This window comes from Mytilus galloprovincialis, chromosome 2 (genome assembly GCF_965363235.1).
Source record: "Mytilus galloprovincialis chromosome 2, xbMytGall1.hap1.1, whole genome shotgun sequence".
Classification (NCBI taxonomy): Eukaryota; Metazoa; Mollusca; class Bivalvia; order Mytilida; family Mytilidae; genus Mytilus; species Mytilus galloprovincialis.
This window is the reverse complement of record NC_134839.1, coordinates 67,979,169-68,001,937: the sequence shown is the minus strand read 5'-3', so window position 1 is coordinate 68,001,937 and position 22,769 is coordinate 67,979,169. Positions and strand designations below refer to the sequence as shown.

At 30.6% G+C, this 22,769-nt stretch overlaps 1 protein-coding gene across 1 annotated transcript in view; it reads right to left on the bottom strand.

The window, feature by feature from the left end:
• Window positions 1–291: 291 nt before the first annotated feature.
• Window positions 292–22,769, bottom strand: part of LOC143064206 (uncharacterized) — a 36,050-nt gene continuing 13,572 nt past the window's right edge. Inside the window, exons 9-22 of the mRNA XM_076236858.1 lie at window positions 22,145–22,256; window positions 18,097–18,192; window positions 17,474–17,602; window positions 16,441–16,536; window positions 15,867–15,962; window positions 12,536–12,631; window positions 12,113–12,265; window positions 10,986–11,081; window positions 8,671–8,760; window positions 7,094–7,196; window positions 6,588–6,769; window positions 4,955–5,065; window positions 2,953–3,330; window positions 292–2,426 (exon numbers count right to left, since the gene is read on the bottom strand). Of these exons, the coding sequence (XP_076092973.1) occupies window positions 2,268–2,426; window positions 2,953–3,330; window positions 4,955–5,065; window positions 6,588–6,769; window positions 7,094–7,196; window positions 8,671–8,760; window positions 10,986–11,081; window positions 12,113–12,265; window positions 12,536–12,631; window positions 15,867–15,962; window positions 16,441–16,536; window positions 17,474–17,602; window positions 18,097–18,192; window positions 22,145–22,256 (1,897 nt within the window). The 3' untranslated portion in view covers window positions 292–2,267. The remainder of the gene's footprint in view (window positions 2,427–2,952; window positions 3,331–4,954; window positions 5,066–6,587; window positions 6,770–7,093; window positions 7,197–8,670; window positions 8,761–10,985; window positions 11,082–12,112; window positions 12,266–12,535; window positions 12,632–15,866; window positions 15,963–16,440; window positions 16,537–17,473; window positions 17,603–18,096; window positions 18,193–22,144; window positions 22,257–22,769) is intronic.

Sequence of the window (22,769 nt, the reverse complement as noted above, 5' to 3'; positions counted from 1 at the left end):
GGTAGCACAAGTGTACTATGAACACATTCTTGTACAGAAGGTTATAAAATCCAAACCAGAATAAAGGGCAAACAAAAGATTTGTCAAATTTCTAAAGAACTTAGTATATTGAAGTCAAACTTGACAGATATGTTTCTTTGAACAGACATACAGCAGTATGGGGTTTTCTCATTGTTGACGGTTGTACAGTGACCTCTAGTTTCTATTTTCTACATCATTTGGTTCCTAATAAAAAGTTGTCTCATTGGCAATCATTTTTTCCGCTGGTAAGTTTAATAAACAAAACACACATAATATTCATACATTTATGTAAATAAGCAATAACAATATACGATAAAAGATTCACAGCCATTGTTATTATTGAGAGTATATGTGTACACACATTCATAACAGAAACAGCATGTTTTATATCAATATAATTAAAGACTAAATTTTTATCCTATGTGTCAAAACATTAATTTAATTCTGTCCTGCTACAGATGCCATAGGACAGATAGTCTTATAAGTTAAGGTTTATACTACAAGTATTTTTATCAATGATCCATGTAAAAAAGTAAAGATAAACCCTGCCAGACAGACATGCACACCTCACATTGTTTCCATTAGTTGACCTATTGCTGAAAGTACAATGTATCTGACAAATGATTTGAACCATAAAAAGTTTGTGTTGACCAATGAATCAAATAAATAAGGGCCTGATGAACACTGAAAGACATGCATGTACAACCTACTAACATTAAATACACCATACATAGTGAATCTACTGCCGATCGTATCTGAGAAGATGGTCCAATGAACCAAGAAAATGAGGTGAAGGTCAGATGAACCTAACAGACAAACATGTACACCATACAATTATTTTATAGATCTATTGCTTACAGTATCTGTGAAACAGATCTCATCATGAATACAAAACACTTATAAACCAATACACCATGAATATGAAAAAAGGGAGTCAAGGTCAGATAAAACATGCCAGACACACTTTAACATCTTACAGCAATGCACACTTTAAACATTAATGTTATATATTGCTTAGAATATCTGAGAAATAAGGCAATAACTTTTATACCATAAAAAAATTTAACTTTTACAATTGGATGGAAGTCATACACCAAATACTTTGACTTTTTGCATAAAGTATCTGAGGTATTAACTTATCTGAGAAAACTCAAACCTTAAATGCCATGATTTCAGGTCAAGGTAAGGAAAACTCTGTCTGATGGAAATGAAAACCTTGCAAGGATCCCATGTATCAAATATAGCTATCCTTGTTACTCACAAGTTGGAAATTCTAATGACAAAATTAATAGAGCTTCTTAAACAGTACCTTAAAAATGAAAATGTTGTCAAGGACAAATAACATACTTTATAGAACAACTGTATGTATTTGGCAAATTGTAATTTCAAAATCTCTTGAATAATTTTAACTAAAAACATAGAAAAACCTTTTATTATCATTAATATTGTCACTCAAACAAAATATTCATTATTTATCAAATCATTTAAAATTCATTAGTTTTCATTTGAATTGATGAAAAAATATTCATATAGCCAAAAAATCCAAACAGTGAAAATTTTTTTTTTATAATTTAAATGAAATCACTGAGGATGCCATAATATTCATCAGTTTGACCTTTGCTAAGCCAAAGATTTTTTTTTAAAATGAGACAAACCTCTTTTTCTACTACAAACAAAATAAATCAAAATGTTCAGAAGTTTGCAGTTAGGTACCAAAATTTATATAAAACCAGATAAACAAGATGGTTTGATTCATCATCACAAGTGCATCAATTCATTAAGTAATAAGATATGATAATGGTAATACAATTTCATGGAAAATCAAAATATAAAAACAAACTTTTTTGGCCAAAATTAAGAACAGTTTGAAAATATCCATTTTGAATCTCGATAATAATTAATGTAAATAATCTTAAAATTCTATGCTTAGTGTGTAGGATAAAAGTTTAAAGTGTCATCAAACAGGAAGGCATATCTGAAAATCTCTTTCAAAGTATAATTCAAAATTGTTAACTTCTTTTCAAAGGAAATCCAAAGAATGAAATATAATATTGGTAAAGTGCCAGCATTCATTTGCCATTTGACTATACTTTGAAATTTTATTATACCTATATATAAATGCAGTGTGTTTAAAGTCTAACAAAGGGCAGTAAAACTTTTCTGGTCATGCCAAAAAGAGCAAGTATTTTGATGAAAATCAAATATCATTAATCATTGACATATATACTCTCATATAAATCACAACATTAAAATGGTGGTGGAATGTATTTTGATTTCTGTCCTGAGCCTAGCGCTGGTCGAATTCCAAACCAAGACATTCTGTATTCTAATGTATCATGTAACATCTTTTGTTCATCTGGTGAGAAATGTAGTAACACTGATATAGCTCGTATTAAATGCACAGCCTGAAATAAAATAATGAAACCAAATACAAATGAGGTAGGTTCGTGATAGAAAATGTATATAACATATCTGATAAATTAACAGTGGACTGACATAATATATCTAAATTTACATGTTGTTGTTATTGACATACACTTTTATTGAATTTAGCAGAATAAACCTGTCAGTAGCCTGTAATTTAGTGGATTTCTTTTGTTGCAGTATATTATATTTGTTTTAAATTTGTTGTTTTGTACATAATTCAGTCTTTTCTCCTTTAAGTTGATTTATTTTTTGTCATTTCATTGCTTTTTTTTCAGCTAGCTTTTGCTAATTTTTGAAGGCAGTAAAAGACCTATAGTTGTTAACTTCTATTTCATTTGGTCTCTGTGGATAGTTGTAACATTGGAATTCTTTGCACATATCAACTGATACAAGAAATGAATGAATTCATGACATTATGCACTCTCAGATTTGTTTAAATTCGTTGCTTTCAATATTTTATTGGGTCAAAAGGTCTTTTTAATTTATCATAAATAAACAACTAACCTCTGCTTCTCTACTTAACATAAATTTTAAAACCACATGTTTCAAATATTTAAAGTTCACATCATTTTCTAAGTCCTTTCTCAGTAAATGATCAGAATTACGTGTCCTATTTTTATGAACATCTATTCCATTATCTGAATGATTGTTTGTTTCAAATGGTTTCATCACATGACTAATTGTTGCAGGATTATGATCCTTAAAATCAATATTGTCTTTCAATGGTGAATTCCGACTTTCACTAATTTTCCGCTGCATTGGCGGAGTAAATGAAGCACCATCAATCAAAACTGGTTCATCACTGGGGAGAGGTTGAACTCTAAGTTCACGCTGTAAAGTTTTTTGAAGATCTCTAAGTCTTTGTTCCTGTTTTTTCAAAGCCTGATGGAAAAAATAAAATCAAATTTGTTTATCATACAAAATCCAAATAAGAGCTGCAACACGACATATGGATATCCTGTAGTAGTCTAAAATCGTTCATCTTGTCAGTTCGTTAGGTATTTGTGTTTGAACTTAACACACGGGGAAACTCCGCATTGACGTCACTACGCTACTTCCGGCGTAGAAAAACAATGTAGAATACGTTTTTTCTGCACTTTTGAATAAAAAAACATTTCTGAAGGTAAGTTTTCATTGTTGTTCTCAATTATTGCTAAAAAATGCCAAATTTCTAATGCCCGTTTCAATCCCGACTTCCGAATGTCTAAAAACATTCTAGAACTTCACAAAATCCCCATTCCGGCCTCCATTGCTTTGTGTACATTCCATTCAGCGTCATCAATCTTGTGGCAGGCAATACAGGTCAAGCAAATCGTATTTTTAGGAATTTTAAAATGACATGCTCCTTACGTCTTTCGCGATTTTCCCGCGAAAAAAGCCCAACCAAAATGAAAGGAAAACTAATTGAAAAAACGATGCCCATGCCATAATTTTGTACAGGAATATAGAGTAGGTTAATGAAAAATAATTTACATTTATTTTTCATAGAATTTTCTTTTTATTCATTATAAAAAGATCGATATTCTGACCATCATGACTGTAGATAAATATTCATACAGAATTCCATTGATGTCAAAAGGGATGGCAAAAAAAGAGTTTTCCTGTTGAATAAAACCCAAAATTATTGCAAACTATTTTGAAGCAATATCCCACAAAGAAATAACGTAATTGCCGTAGACTGGAAAATCCCCTAATTGACAGTAGAGCAATTTGATTGGGTAGAACGAATTGACATCACGTGATTTTGACGCCATTGAAATTTAAATGTAAACAAACAAGGTCAGAAGGTTCAGTATGGGACAGCATCGTACATTTAGTTACTGACAAATAATTATGAGTTACCAAGCTTGACAATGCATGGTAATAAAAAATGAAAGCTAAGTGTACAGAAAAAATAAGAAAAAAATAGCATTAGGATAACGACTTATCATTACACCTGGATACAACCTTTACATTTATTACTTTAGGCTTTAAAAACAGTATTTTTACTTTTCAACAAAATAATTTCAAGTTTTTAGAAGTATGCTGATAGAATTATATTATTGTAGAAAGGTTTTTCATGTATTTTTTTTTTTTTATTTCTATTCAGTGGTATTTTTTATCAGTATTTAAATTTCATGTCATTTCCTCCAAGTCCTTTCTGGGTGAATCATCAAAAACTTTGATCATCTGCATTTTTCAATACAAATTTTTCTAACAGTAAAGTATAAAGCATTAGTTGAATCATCATATAGTCTTTGCCAAGGAGAAATGTGTAAGGTGCGGGATGATAAATCATTCACGAATCAATGTTCCGTTTCTATCTGTAGGTAGTAAAATTAGATTACATACACAAAATATAATAGGAAAATTAGTATTGAGTATGTAAAAATAATTCAAGGACTCAACCTAGAGTTTAATTATGTTGAATCTTTGCATAATTATTTATTGGTTAGATCTTTTCTTTACTATTCACAGATAAGATGTAAAATACTAGAGCCTTTTTTTCTATAGAGAATTAGTTTACCTTATTTTTGTCTGCCAGTTGTTCCTGTAAGTCTGTAACAGTTTGCTCCAGAGTACTAACTTGTGTAGTAGTCTGTTCATTCTCTTCTTTCCCATCTTCCAGCTCTTTTATCTATTATTCAGATTTATAATGTTAATGAAACAGCATCAATCTCAATCATTCTTTGCTACTATTTACAAGTGAAACTGCGAGCTACTGCTCACAGCTGATGATACCCCCGCCGCAAGTGGATAATTTTAATAGTGTAAAAATATGCAAGTGTTCGGTAAACAGGAAGTTGTCGAGTGATGAATCTGAAAACGCATCACACGGTATAGCTGACTTATATAAATCCTGAAACCAAATTTCAGAAATCCTTGTATTGTAGTTCCTGAGAAAAATGTGACGAAAATTTTCAAGTTGGCTATCATGTGTAAAATCATACAAGTGTTCGGTAAACAGGAAGTTGTCGAGTGATGAATCTGAAAACGCATCACACGGTATAGCTGACTTATATAAATTCTGAAACCAAATTTCAGAAATCCTTGTATTGTAGTTCCTGAGAAAAATGTGACGAAAATTTTCAAGTTGGCTATCATGTGTAAAATCATACAAGTGTTCGGTAAACAGGAAGTTGTCGAGTGATGAATCTGAAAACGCATCACACGGTATAGCTGACTTATATAAATCCTGAAACCAAATTTCAGAAATCCTTGTATTGTAGTTCCTGAGAAAAATGTGACGAAAATTTTCAACTTGGATATCATGTGTAAAATCATACAAGTTTTTTTCGGTAAACAGGAAGTTGTCAAGTGATGAATCTGAAAACGCATCACACGGTATGGCTGACATATATAAATGTTGATACCAAATTACAGAAAGGGTGGATGTGTAGTTCCTGAGAAAAATGTGACGAAAGTTTCATGGGACGGACTGACTGATGGACGGACTGACAGACAGAGGTAAAACAGTATACCCCCCCTTTTTTAAAGCAAGCGGGGGTATAATTAACATACAGAGGACATAGATTCAATTTCCTTTTTTTTATATATCAAGATAGTTCATGTATTCATTTAAAAATAGATTTGGAATGGTCCATGGGATATTAATGATGCCTTCGCCTGAATATAATGTTATAAAGGGACATAACTCAAGAACTGTTTAAGTGACGCTACTCAAATTGGTACTTGATCTGAACAGACGTACAAACGGACAATGGTAAAACTTAATGCCCCCTCATCTACAGCTGGGCATAAAAAAAACTAAATCAGCATGGAATCACAACAGTAGATTATGTTCAAAACTTTTCTATTACCAGCAAAATTTTTCTTCTTTAATTCATGAACACAGTTGTTGGGTAAGTATTGATCTTTTTGTTTAGGTGTAATTTGAAACTTTGAAAATAAGATGACATGTGCATTTATCATAATCAGGTGCAAATGATTACCAATATTTCACAGCAAATCAAATAATAGTAACTGTTATGAAACATATATAAGACAAGAAAGTTCTGATGAGGAAATGTTTTTTCAACCTAATATAAAACCACTAACATTAATTTTCAACTGACCCATATGTTATTAAACTATTTTTAACACTTGCTAAAGATGGGTCACTAAATAATATGGATAAACTGCATATTAATCAATCTTACCTTTTTTTCATGGAAATCAACATTCTCTTGCAATGAATCATGGGACTGTTTTAAATTATCTATGTGATCATCTTGGTCTTTTATCTCTGATTTAAGCTGGTTAATAATACTATCTGAGCTGCTCTGAACAGATAAATTTTTCTGTGATAACTCAGCATTTCTAACTAACAACTCATCTTTTTCTGAAAAAAAAAATATGGAAACGGTGTACCAAAATTTATAAAAATTGAAAGGGAGCTCATGTCAATATATATAAACAATTCACCAAAGTTTCATGCATATTTGTTAAAGCATTTTTGAATTAATGTCTGACATGTCAACGACAGATGGACAGACGGTCAACATATACCACAATGCCTTCACATAAACTTAAATTTTTAGACTCATTATATATATAACAATCACAGTTAACACATCCTTCATGAGAATTTTAATTGCACCCCCTTTTTATGTTGAAAGTTCTAGATATAACATGTATTTTTTCGTATATTTATATTTGTTATTACCTGCAATGCATTCTTGAAGCTCAGATTCTTTGCTCTTTAAAAACTGTTCCAATTCTTCCAATTGCTTAGATGACTGAGTTAATTTATTCTCATGATCTGAAATCTTAGATAAAAAAAATCCTAATTATAATTTACTGATAATACTTTGTAAAAACATTTGATTGAAATCTAAAAACCTCACAATCTTCTATCTTTATCAGTTAGATATACTGAAACTTTAACCAATAATTTGGCTAAATGTTTCCCTTGTTCAATTTAAAATGAAATTCTGAGAAGTAGTCATATGAACTAGGCTAACAAAATTACAGGAATAATACTCTGTCAGTTACACTGTACTTAAAAAAAAAATAGCCTTTTAATCTTATTTGTTTTCAGTGAGCAGATCGTGCAAAGAAAACTTTGTATATATTTCCTATAGAATGCAGTGTAAAAATGCATCTGACATTTATTTTGGTTGACTAATCAGCACCAAAGTAACACCAAGTCACATTCACATAAGAACTATTTCCGTCGTCTATCATATCAACAGGTTCAGATATTCTCTAAATTAAGTCCATAATTTTTAGAAAAGCCAATTTTTTTTGTCATGATGACCATTTTTATTAAGGCAAAAGTTTGAAATGTCAAACAAACATTTCTCAACATTTATAGTCATTTGTTTCCATATCCATATTTCTAAGTGCCTACATCAGAAAATAGATGTCAAGAGAAAGCAAAAGACCATATTTTATTTTGGCTAAAAGATGTATTAAACATGAAGGAATCTTGACTTACTGACAATGTGAATTTGAAATAAGTACAGTAATTCAAGAATATCATTAAATATATTTTTTCATTAATGGCATAATAACAAAATATAACAATTGCATTAATATAAACAAATATATTTCCTTTTTTTAGTACAATTACTCATCAAAGAATCAAATGAGCTGCATTGGATAGAAATTAACCTTATGCAAATGCATGTATGAATGTAGATTTAACATACTTTGGATTTGCTGACTTGCTGTAATCTATTTGATATGTAAAGGCTAGTTTAAAATCCACAGATGTGCAATTATTATGCGATGTAAAATTTGTTTTATTTAATAAAAGCATTTATAATTGTCTATAAAATAATCATGCCATTTTGGTTTCAATGATATATATATATATATGTGTATGGTTGAAATAAAAGAATTGTATAAAAATTATCATCCTGTAAAAAGCCTGTTCCTCTCAGGAGTTTCCTATGACTGTAAATCCAATGACAATTTATCATGACTGTTTTAAATGAAACAGATGATACTCTTTATGCTATACATAAAAACATGAAAAACTGCTGTCTTAAGTGACATCAACATGTGAAAATGAAAACCATAGTTGATGTAAATTTAATCCATGATTAAATCCATTGCACTTCTGACAGCATAGCAATGAGCAAGGTAGCGTCAACAATACCACCATCCCACTTAAACATGATGAAAAATACACTTCAAGGTCAAACCATGATACTTTAGTGTTACCATCACTGTTCTGAGTACAATCCCAGTTCAGAGTCATACATAGAGATATGACAAGCTACACTAGATATTTACCATACTCCTCAATTCTGTTTCTGTATTCTCCAATTCACATACTTTCTTCTTTAACTCTAATTCATCATTTGATAAACTGTACTTTTCATTCTGATGGTAAAAGATAACAAGTTGTTATGTATAATTGTATAGTTTGATTACTGCATATTTTGGAATTTTGTCAGTGGTTGTTTACAGTTGTATTGTTATGTTTTTAGTCCTTTAGGCAAATCTATTTTGACACCAGATATTCCATAGTTTTTAAAACTCATTCACAATTCATTTCTTCTATTTAAAATCAAGAGCTTGGAATATCTAAAACAAATATATCTATTGTTAAAGACTCCATGTTTCTCTCTATGTGTCATTTCAGTCTTATGCATCATTGTGTTGCTGTATTATAATCATGTACTCCTTATCTTGACTTTCTTCATGTTTGTTTATTGGTTATTCAAATCTAAGATGACTTTAAATTAAATGCTAACCAGGTGCTCCGCAGGGTGCAGCTTTATACGACCGCAGAAGTCGAACCCTGAACCGTTGGGGCAAGTATTGACACAACATTCAAGCTTGATACAGCTCTGAATTTGCATTGCGATAAAATTTTTGACATAATATGAGTTTCTGACACAAAACAAATGTCAAGATCTTACAAATCTATTGCGCAATATTGTGCAATTGAAGATTTCTTCTTTTAACATTTCAAAAATTTGGAATTTGAGAAATTTGAAGAAGAAAAATTGATAACACCTACCCTCTCCCTTTTTTGGTAATAAGTCCAAAACCTGACATTTCTTTATACATAATATACAAGTAGTGTAACGGAGGTAAACCTGAACATACCCAACTTATAGGCCCAAGACCACAATTAATGACCCAACTTTTCGTTGTCCACGAATATAGTTCCTTTTAATTAGAGTGTATTTTTCCTTAATTCTTTTTCTTTCCCTTCCTCACTCATTTCTTAGATTTTTTTTGGTGGAAATGAATGAAGAGAGGTGAAATAAATTTTTGGATGTTGTATTTAAACTGATTTTGATATGGAATGAGTTATTAGGCCAAGTGCAAAAAGGTAATATTTACAGTTTTCGGAACATCTCTTGACTTGTCAATAGGGGTATGGATGTGTATTGGCTAAATTTGGAATAGTGATTGCTTCAATCTCTCTGAATTTTGGATATATATTTGGACTAGTACTATACATTACACACACAAAAAATTTGACAAAAGTGCATGGTGCAACTTTTTTAATGATACAAAACGTTATAAAGAACTGATAGAAGAATTAATTGTGGTCTGTGGCCATTGTATGTTAAATGTTTTAGAATTACCTCCATTACACTGTTTTTAAATTGTATTAATTGTCCATTGACCAGAAATATCTAGTTTTTCCCCGTTTTTGCCCCTAATTCTGTACATTTTGAGCCATTACCCCCCAAAGTCAATACTAACATCCCTTCATGGTATGGAAACTTGTGGTTTAATTTTAGAGAGATTCATACACTTAAACATAAGTTGTTGTTTGAAAACTACAAAAATTATTATTTTGGCCCTCTTTTTGGCCCCTAATTCCTGAACTATTTGGACCATAACTCAAAAAATCAATCCCAACCTTCCTTTAGTGGTATTGAACCTTCTTTTAAAAATTTAGAGATCCATACACTTAACACTTAAACACAAGTTACTGTCTGTAAGGTAGAAAAATGCATCTTTTTGGCCCTTTTTTAGTCCCTTTTTCCTACATATTCAAGAAAATTAACCCCAAACTGAATCCCAGCCTTCCCTGTGTTATATGGAAACTTGTGGTACAATGTCAGAGATATCCACACAGTTACACACAAGTTATTGTCTTTAAACTAGAAAAATGCTTGTTTTGGCCCCTTTTTGGTCCTTAATTCCTAGACTGTTTTTCCAATAACCCCTTAAAATAAATCCCAACCTTTTACTTATGCTATAAAACATTGTGGTACAATTTCATAATAATTGAAATACTAAAACATAACTTTTTGTCCTGAAACTAGATAAATGCTGTTTTTTGCCCCTTTGGGCCCCTAATTCCTAAACCTTGGGGACCATAACCCCCAAAATCAATCCCAAGCTTCCTTTTGTGGTTTATATAAACATTGTGTTAAAATTTTATTGATTTCTTTTTACTTATTCAAAAGTTATTATCCAGAAACAATCTGTCTTCGGACGACGACGACAACTACAATAACGACTATGTGATACCAATATACAACCAAAAATTTTTGCAGTCGTATAAAAAAATTTTTTTAATTTTTGCGGTCGTATAAAAAAGAGTATGTTTACAAAAACTTATATAAATGAATGCTGACCTCCAGAACATCTCTGTTCTTTTCTAACTGCATAACTTGTTCTTCAAGCTTTGCTGCTTTTTCAAGATAATCATTTTCTTGCTTTTCCAACTGTTCCTACAGAAACAAAGACATAAGACAAGAATTTATTTAAGAAATGACTGTAATATTTTTTCTGTCTATGAAGAAATAACATAAAAAATTTGGTGCACACTGTTAAATAACCCGCTACACGCGTTATTCAGTGTGCACCAAATTTTTTATGTTATTTCTTCATAGACAGAAAAAATATTACAGTCATTTCTTATTATTTTATTCTAAATTCCATTCTAAACCATAGAAAACCATGAAAAAACGTTGATGACGTCACGGTCAAATGACTAAATTATGTCTATGCGCTCATAACAAAATAACGTCAGCCAATCAGAAGATGTGTTACATCCAAAATTAAATTATATCTGGATATATAAAACTACTACAATTGTTTACAGTATGACCAGAACTAACACTATTCATTTGAGTTATTTTCTGTATCATGATTGTAACACAGGATGTGATGATGGCCTTTTATTGCCCACTTTTTAACTGTTGAACTTTTATTAAAATAAAACTATAAAAAGGCAACAACATCCTGGATTACTACAAGGAAATGCTTTATTCTGGTCAACTTTTTTTTCGTCTTCAGGACAATTTAATGATAAGTAACTAGTGCTGAAGAACATAAAATGGGGTTCATATGGGGTTTTAATATACAAAAGGTTAACAAGACGTAACGTCACAATTATTGGTTTAACAACAGTAAAATGAAAGTGAAAGTAAAAGTAAAAGTTAATAATGAAATGTCAGTATCTTTTCCAAAATGGAAAATACCTCATCGGACATTCCGTACTACTTCAACTAGATTTATTTATATAAACAAATAGTTTTGTATGTTTTTCTGACACTTTTCTCATTGTAATATCCATTAACATGCAGACATTGACTGATATCAATCTAGATCTGTTAAGCCACTTTTCAGACCATTCACTCTTAAGTAAACTGTACAGCTCTTCATGGAAAAAATGAAATGTCTGAAAAGTGTAGAAAATATGTTCATTATTTAATGAAACTAAAAAGAATTATAGTAATGAACAGTTATAATTTCTTACTATTTTTTGCTCCAGTAGTAATTTTTCTTGTTCTTTTGCCTGTTTTTCAGACATTAACTGTGATTCAAGGGAGGTAATTTTAGACACAAGTTGAGTTTCTAAATCCATCTTTTCAAAGTGTTGTTTATTCAGTTCTGTTTCCAAATTGTGCTTCTAAAAATAAGTATACTATGGTTTACAAACATAATTCAATAACTAATGAATGGCAAAGACTAAATTTATAAAATTATCTTAAACAGTATTCTATATTGAATGTGAAAATTCTAAAAGATTTTCAGTGTATAATTCATCTTTCTTCACCTCTCAAATAAAGTTTCTTATCGTTCTCAAGCAAAGTGATATATTGTGCAATATAAAATATTGGTTCTAATAACTTGACAGGACATTTATTAATGTTACTAATATCTTCAACTCTAAAGGTACCTCTTTCTCAAACTGTTTTTCTTTTTTGTTGAGAAGATCCCAGTTTTCTTCACATTTATGTTCAGCATCCTCTAGTTTTGTTTGTAACTGTGTTAGCTTTAAATTATAAATAAGATATGATGAGCAAAGTACATTTGTATGAATCGTGGAAGCTTGGTGTTAGCCAATCAAAATAACATATAATAAAACATACATCTAGTGTAATTATTAGCTAACATACATATTCATTATTTCAATAAAAACAGTCTTCAGGCAAGAACATACTTTAAAATTCTTATTTGATATTTCATAAGGTGGTACCTAACACCTTGACTAAAATTTATTTGGCTCGCTTAATTATCATAAAATTTTGACAAAATATTTACTTTGACCCTTTGACAAAAATGTAAAAAATTCAAAAAATTTGAACCAACCAATTTATCAGAAAAATTCCACTGGTTATATAGCAGTTTGAGAAACACTAAATTTGATCATTGAGAAGCTTAATATTCCCTTAACAACACAACGTAATTAAAATGTTTATTCAATTTTACAGAGTTATCTCCCTGTAGTGTTTGGAACCACCTTAAATAAAATGCACAACTTCTTGTATTTATGCTCTATAATAAATAAATGTATAAATGAAAAGAATTTATCTTAAAAGCTAGAAATTTTTTAGATATTCAAATAAAGAATGGCTGGTCTTGTTGAATTGTTTTATACTTACTTTACTGATATAAACCATCCATTATATATATTTTAAAATTTATAAATTGATTTAGGTATGATTTAAGCCGCATTAGCACAAAAAGGCTATATTGCAGCTGTACAAATCAAAAAAATTATAAACTAAATTCAAATCAAGATGTAACATTTTTCTTATATTGTTTGAATATATAACCAGATGCTCCGCAGGGCGTAGCTTTATACGACCGCAGAGGTTGAACCCTGAACGGTTGGGGCAAGTATGGACACAACATTCAAGCTGGATTCAGCTCTAAATTTGGATTGTGATTAAATAGTTGACACAGCATAGGTTTCTGACACAGAATGAATGTGTTCTAATGAACTTAAAATTTTTGTTTTCTCTTAGAGCAATTCACTATGCTGTTGAATATTAATCCTCTCAAAACAAGAATGTGTCCTCAGTACACGAATGCCCCACTCGCACTATCATTTTCCATGTTCAGTGGACCGTGAAATTGGGGTAAAAACTCTAATTTGGCATTAAAATTAGAAAGATCATATCATAGGGGACATGTGTACTAAGTTTGAAGTTGATTGGACTTAAACTTCATCAAAAACTACCTTGACCAAAAACTTTAACCTGAAGCGGGACAGACGGACGGACGAACGAACGGACAGACGGACGGACGGACGCACAGACCAGAAAACATAATGCCCCTCTACTATCGTAGGTGGGGCATAAAAATATTTGAAGAAATTTTCTTTTTTATTTATGAAATTTCAAATGAGAAAAATTGAACCCAATTTTTTTTAATCACATCCCCCTTTCCCTTATTCCAAAACTAATCTCAATTAAAATTTCTAATGGAGTTTGCAACAATAACTACTCATTTAAATACATCATAAAATATTAAGATGTAAAAAAAACTGCTTGTTATCACTGAATTTTATTTATTATAATTTATCAGTTGGTAGTAAAAAGTGAATATACATTGTATATTGTATATAACAAAGATTTAAGTTGATTCTGGACAAAGAAAGATAACTCCAATTATAAAAAAATCTTGCTATTGCACAATATTGTGCAACTAGATATTTCTTGCTTACTATTCTGGACAAAGAAAGATAACTCTAATTAAAAAAAAATTTGCTATTTCACAATATTGTGCAATTAGATATTTCTTGCCATTGTGCAATACTGTGCAATTGAAAAGACTTGCTATTGCACAATACTTAATATAATAATTTTAGATCCTGATTTGGACCAACTTGAAAACTGGGCCCATAATAAAAAATCTAAGTACATTTTTGGATTCAGCATATCAAAGAACCCCAAGATTTCAATTTTTGTTAAAATCAGACTAAGTTTAATTTTGGACCCTTTGGACTTTAGTGTAGACCAATTTGAAAACAGGACCAAAAATGAAGAATCTACATACACAGTTAGATTTGGTATATCAAAGAACCCCATTTATTCAATTTTTGATGAAATCAAACAAAGTTTAATTTTGGACCCCGATTTGGACCAACTTGAAAACTGGGCCAATAATCAAGAATCTAAGTACATTTTTAGATTCAGCATATCAAAGAACCTAACTGATTCATTTTTTGTCAAAATCAAACTAAGTTTAATTTTGGACCCTTTGGACCTTAATGTAGACCAATTTGAAAACGGGACCAAAAGTTAAGAATCTACATACACAGTCATGACAGTTAGATTCGGCATATCAAAGAACCCCAATTATTCAATTTTGATGAAATCAAACAAAGTTTAATTTTGGACCCTTTGGGCCCCTTATTCTGTTGGGACCAAAACTCCCAAAATCAATACCAACCTTCCTTTTATGGTCATAAACCTTGTGTTTAAATTTCATAGATTTCTATTTACTTATACTAACGTTATGGTGCGAAAACCAAGAAAAATGCTTATTTGGGTCCCTTTTTGGCCCCTAATTCCTAAACTGTTGGGACCTAAACTCCCAAAATCAATACCAACCTTCCTTTTGTAGTCATTAACATTGTGTTTAAATTTCATTGATTTCTATTTACTTAAACTAAAGTTATTGTGCGAAAACCAAGAATAATGCTTATTTGGGCCCTTTTTTGGCCCCTAATTCCTAAACTGTTGAAACCTAAACTCCCAAAATCAATCCCAACCGTTCTTTTGTGGTCATAAATCTTGTGTCAAAATTTCATAGATTTCTATTAACTTAAACTAAAGTTATAGTGCGAAAACCAAGAAAATGCTTATTTGGGCCCTTTTTGGCCCCTAATTCCTAAAATGTTGGGACCAAAACTCCCAAAATCAATACCAACCTTCCTTTTGTGGTCATAAACCTTGTGTTAAAATTTCATAGATTTCCATTCACTTTTACTAAAGTTAGAGTGCGAAAACTAAAAGTATTCGGACGCCGGACGCCAACGTGATAGCAATATACGACGAAAAATTTTTCAAATTTTGCGGTCGTATAAAAACTTACATCAATACTTGGGTCGCAATGATTGAAATGAAATACTCTGACTTCGCCATCAAATAAGAAACAATAGTTTACATGTAAAATAAATCCTGAAATTTCACTCCTCTGTAGACCTCATACTACAATATGTGTTTTTAAAAAGTTTTTGTTGTGTTGTTGCACAATTAACAATGTTTATTGAATCTTACTTGTGACTGATAACTCTCCCTAGTACTTTCTGCATTCTGCTCACTTCTAGAAAGTTCATCACTGTCTTCAACCATTTTGGCATTAAGATGGGAAATCTAACAAAAAATAATACTTTAATTATTTTCATAATTATGCAATTTCATAGATGAGTCATCTTTTTAAAGTTTTTTTTTTAGGTTGAATCTTATTTTAATCTATTACAAGTCATGATCAAACTGAAATAACTCAAAAAGTAAACCATGAAGGTATATATTTGTTCATTTACAGAGAGTGCATATCAAAATTGACATTGTGTCAGGATTTAAGGAAAATTCCACATGAGATCTCCTCTGTATCATATGTTCTTAAGAATATCATGTCAGAATAGTATAATAAAACTGGTCACAATATCAATCATATGTAAAAGACAGACAAAATTCCTTGCTGAAATACAAAAGCATGGATCTATTTTTCCTAGTGGTTTTATGCCCTAGATTTCAGTCTACTTATAATGAGAATAATTTAAACATGCTTTATTGACTTCATATTGTGAGGTTTAGCAGCAAACACAATTTTATTATATAAGCACCATACCTGTTCCTCCAAATGGGATATTTTATCACTCCAAGTTGATTTAATTTCTGAGAGTTGTTCTCTACATTCCTCCAATTTTTTCTCTAAACAGTCTCTCTAAAATAATAAGAAAACTCTAAGTTATTAATTACTTTTTGCTATTCTAGGAGAAGGTAGCTTTTCAATCATAAATAAATTCTTATAAGACGTAAAAAATAAATGTATTTACTTCTAAAAATGTATGACATCTGAAATGACATATCATATCGTATTATTTTTTCTATTTTGTTTACTCTCATTTGCTTGACAATGCTTATTTTTTTTGCTTGCTCTATTATGTGCCACTATAGATAATATATGTAAATGCCTGTCCATGATGACTAAAAAAAAAATAAAAAAATGCCCCCTCCAAGAATCTGTGAAAGTTTGCTTGAAATATATCATGCTGTTTTCAAGAAGTTGCAAATCAACAAATTGATATAAAGGAGACTGATTTGTACAAGAGAACTTACTTCCTATTATCATTTACAGAATTACTCGTTTATTTTGTATTCATTTACTCTTGTAGTTGTATATAACAAATTCTTTAATATAAAAATATGGACCAAAAATTTAATAGCAGGTGCACAAGCAATTTTTCAAGAAGTTGTGGATGTCAAAACATGCGATGAGACAGTTCCACAAGATGACAGAAGTGATCCCTTTGTGTCATCACTATCACTACAACTTTAATCTTAGGCAAAACAATAACGTTTATCTAAATAAATTCCTTTGAAAGACAATATTAGTTCTTTTCATTTAAATTCCTTTAGGTCTGATTTTTAAAATTGAATTGCTTTTCAACATCTCTTATAAGGATCAACTGTTGGTGATTGCAAAGAATTTCAGTAAATTTATAATAATATCAGCTCTTAGAAAAGTCTTTACATAAACAGTAGTGATGTCAATTATATTGAACGTACTGTAATTATTCTCTCAAAAAAATCTGTGAGTTGCATTTGATATTTTACAGTTTCAGTTTACAGAACCTGACACTTCATGTATATGTACTGACCTCTGATTCTAAAGCTGATACCCTGTCATCTCCTGATAAACCCTGGCCCTGAAACCTCTGTTCTAGTACATGTATTCTTTCTTTTAACTGTTCTATATGTTCATCTTTTTCCTCTATAAGTTTATTTGTCTGAAAAATGGAATTGTATTCTCAATGATTTCTTTTGGTCAAATATGGATACATAATAATAACAGTTTTTATATCCTTGAGGTAGTTAGAGTTCAATTAACCTGACAACCTTTCACTAAAAGTTAAAATACTGAAGAAGTGTCAATATTTGTAGAGAAGTTTTAATGAGTAAATTGTTCTTTGTCATTTTTTTGGTGACTTTTATTCTTGAATATAAGCAATGCTGCTTAGATAGACACTAAGTTGTACCTTAATTCTATATTCTTAAAATATACAGTTGTAAAAACCTTATAACATGGGTGTTAATTTTCATAGTTTGTGGGGAAATGAATTGTTATTTTGAAGTATGTTTACCATAAATCAATGGCAAGCATGCCTCTCTTTACAATTTAGTTTATTTACAAATAAATAAATACCTAAACAAGAAGTAGTCGCTGAATATTCAAAATATATGTTCTATCATTAGCTTCTTTCTCTAAGTAAATCTATATTACCTTAGTTTTATGAGTATCATAATTATATTGCAGAGTTTGATGTTGATTTTCTATATCTATTTTCTTTTCTTCTACTGTTGATAAAACTGCACACTTCTGCAAAAATATCATATAATTGTGAACTATGTACATGTAGTTCTAATAACATAGGATAAGTTTGAATAAAATCTAATTTTATCTTCTATACATTTTTACAATTACACAAGTGTAAGTTTCATCAGACTCAGGTTAGTAAATTTAATCAGACTCATTTAGTAAACCCCTAGCTTACAATAAATATAATATATTTATCATATATTTAGAAGTTAATACAGTAGTTTTGAATATTTGATAAATAGCCTGCTGTTTAATACATATTGCACAACTTTGACGCGCACCCTTTATCACACCCCTACTAATTTTTTTTTCTTCATTTTTACATGAAGGCTGTTTTAATTTATGCAAGCTTCTCAAGAAATATTTTTCCTTAAAATGGGTTGTGTGGGCGTGACGCAATTTATTGAATGACGTCAGTGTTTTGCATGTGACTTTACAAACGGCGAGTTTTCATAATTTGTGTCACACGAAATGCAACTTACAGAACTCAATGAAATACCATACAAAACACACACACAATTACAATAAAAAAATAATATTAATACAACAGCACGCAAATTGTAAGGTATTCCAGGTGCTTCGGATGAGTAATTTGGTTGTTCTTTTAAAGCTTTAAAACAAGATAAAAGTAGAACTGAGGGTAACCCAGGTGCTAGGGAAGCAGTTCATATATACTCTCCTGTTGAAATATATGATAAAGGTATAAAACATGGCAAATCCGTATCACATGCCTTATCACACTCAACCAATATCATCCCTTGGGCCTAAAGGCCCTCGGGCTGATATTGGTATCTCAGGATGATACGGCATATGATACAGATTTTGCCATGTATTATTCTCTATATTATATATGTGACATGAAGATAATGGCTTTGTGATGTTAATTTCCCCAGAAAATGCTGTACTGTCAATGATTTTGGTATTTAGCTAATGGATCCATTTTCAGTCTAATGTATATGTTCCTTTAACTTTATTTGCTTGTGTTATGATTTCTATATGTATGAGTCTAACAAATTAGATAAGGTACAAAAATTCTATATCAGTTTCTTGTGCAATATATTTTACCGTAACCCTTTCAACGCTATACATGGCATATGCTGCAATGACATACGCCGTCCGCCACTGCTATTCACGGCATATGCCGCAATGACAATGGATTTTTCATAAGGACTCTTAAACCATTCGGTTTTCATTCGGGTCCTCTCTAATTTTTCCTTGTATGAATCGAGGATATACAAGGTCTCATTTGCACTTGAAATCCCGGCAATTTTTATTGTAAAATCATGCAGCAGAAGGAAAATTGACGGAAAATAAAAACAAATATTTTGACAAATGCAAATGGTGAAAATTGGAAACGAAGCTGTAAATATGGAAATATTTCAGCATTTCTATGGCAAAACTGACAACGAGGATGAGTTAAAAGGTTTCTTGTTATCTCAATGTGTTTATTACATTCAATTGGTGTGGGAAATATGATTTGATCGATCATTATGAGACGTAGAAAAAGGGGGAAAAACAGAGGTTGACTGAAAATTTTGAGGATGGAGCCACTGATTTGTGCCACAATTACATAATACGTTGTGTATGGTGCAATATGCTACGGAATCGAGCAATTGTTGTCTTCTTTATTATATGGCAGATAAAACAACAAAATAGATGAAGACTAAAAGTAGTTTTTATTCAAATTTCAACACAAATGTAATAAATTACACCTTTAACCTATTAATTACCTGAAAAAGCAGGGAACCTTATAAAAATTTTAATGAAACATTACAGTTCATACTCTCCTGAGCATTTTTCATGCAATAACTTTCTCTGTATCTCTTATAATAAACCAGATGCTCCGCAGGGCGTAGCTTTATACGACCGCAGAGGTTGACCCTGAACGGTTGGGGCAAGTATGGACACAACATTCAAGCTGGATTCAGCTCTAAATTTGGATTGTGATTAAATAGTTGACACAGCATAGGTTTCTGACACAGAATGAATGTGTTCTAATGAACTTAAAATTTTTGTTTCTCTTAGAGCAATTCACTATGCTGTTGAATATTAATCCTCTCAAAAAAATGTTTGAAGAAATTTTCTTTTTTATTTATGAAATTTCAAATGAGAAAAATTGAACCCAATTTTTTTAATCACATCCCCCTTTCCCTTATTCCAAAACTAATCTCAATTAAAATTTCTAATGGAGTTTGCAACAATAACTACTCATTTAAATACATCATAAAATATTAAGATGTAAAAAAACTGCTTGTTATCACTGAATGGTAAAGATTATTTTAATTTATCAGTTGGTAGTAAAAGGTGAATATACATTGTATATTGTATATAACAAAGATTTAAGTTGATTCTGGACAAAGAAAGATAACTCCAATTATAAAAAAATCTTGCTATTGCACAATATTTTGCAATTAGATATTTCTTGCTTACTATTCTGGACAAAGAAAGATAACTCTAATTAAAAAAAAAATTGCTATTTCACAATATTGTGCAATTAGATATTTCTTGCCATTGCGCAATACTGTGCAATTGAAAAGACTTGCTATTGCACAATACTTAATGTAATAATTTTAGATCCTGATTTGGACCAACTTGAAAACTGGGCCCATAATAAAAAATCTAAGTACATTTTTGGATTCAGCATATCAAAGAACCCCAAGATTTCAATTTTTGTTAAAATCAGACTAAGTTTAATTTTGGACCCTTGGGACTTTAGTGTAGACCAATTTGAAAACAGGACCAAAAATGAAGAATCTACATACACAGTTAGATTTGGTATATCAAAGAACCCCATTTATTCAATTTTTGATGAAATCAAACAAAGTTTAATTTTGGACCCCGATTTGGACCAACTTGAAAACTGGGCCAATAATCAAGAATCTAAGTACATTTTTAGATTCAGCATATCAAAGAACCTAACTGATTCATTTTTTGTCAAAATCAAACTAAGTTTAATTTTGGACCCTTTGGACCTTAATGTATACCAATTTGAAAACGGGACCAAAAGTTAAGAATCTACATACACAGTCATGACAGTTAGATTCGGCATATCAAAGAACCCCAATTATTCAATTTTGATGAAATCAAACAAAGTTTAATTTTGGACCCTTTGGGCCCCTTATTCTGTTGGGACCAAAACTCCCAAAATCAATACCAACCTTCCTTTTATGGTCATAAACCTTGTGTTTAAATTTCATAGATTTCTATTTACTTATACTAACGTTATGGTGCGAAAACCAAGAAAAATGCTTATTTGGGTCCCTTTTTGGCCCCTAATTCCTAAACTGTTGGGACCTAAACTCCCAAAATCAATACCAACCTTCCTTTTGTAGTCATTAACATTGTGTTTAAATTTCATTGATTTCTATTTACTTAAACTAAAGTTATTATGCGAAAACCAAGAATAATGCTTATTTGGGCCCTTTTTTGGCCCCTTATTCCTAAACTTTGAAACCAAAACTCCCAAAATCAATCCCAACCGTTCTTTTGTGGTCATAAACCTTGTGTCAAAATTTCATAGATTTCTATTTACTTAAACTAAAGTTATAGTGCGAAAACCAAGAAAATGCTTATTTGGGCCCTTTTTGGCCCCTAATTCCTAAAATGTTGGGACCAAAACTCCCAAAATCAATACCAACCTTCCTTTTGTGGTCATAAACCTTGTGTTAAAATTTCATAGATTTCCATTCACTTTTACTAAAGTTAGAGTGCGAAAACTAAAAGTATTTCGGACGACGACGACGACGCAGACGACGACGCCAACGTGATAGCAATATACGACGAAAAATTTTTCAAATTTTGCGGTCGTATAAAAAGATACAGCAGTCTGAAAGGAATATACTGTTCTAACGAATGAACACAAAAAAAATGCAGCAGCAGCAGCCATTTTTCTATTTTTTTGTGTAGCGTTGAAAGGGTTAATCTAACAGCCAAGTTAATGTTATTGTCATACCTCATTTAATACTTTCTGGTTTAAATCACTTTCTTCTTTTAATTTTTCTTTCTCTTTAGATAGACTGCTTATCATCTTTGACAAAATTCTGTTTTCCTCTGTTAGTTTATCACTGAAAAAATCAGTATGAACATATTCAACAAAATATTACCGTATCTTTTAAATGGAAGTCCCAGCATAAAAATTATTTCAGTTTCTTGTATATTTTGGACATATTTAGCATATTTCTCCTAAAAAAATATATATAATATTTTTATTTGTTATTTGTGTGTTTATAAACTTGATTTTCCTGTGTGTGTTTTGAAATTTTACATCATCAATATTTGCACGATATAACCCAATTTCATAAGTGAATTAAACATACAAAAAAGGTGAAAATATATATAATAGATGGATTTGGCTATTTTTGGGGTCTTTTTTGGTCATAGAGCTCTTCAACTGTTTCAGTTCTTATACTTCCTTAGATTTAAAATATTTAGCTTTTAGCATACTTGATGAAGATATATCCAGAAAAGTGTGTCAGACGTATGAAAATTCTAAAGTGTTGTTGTCATTTTTTATATATACCTATGTTATATAGATAAAGGACTTTATAGATTAATAATTTAATTTTGTATGTAACGCG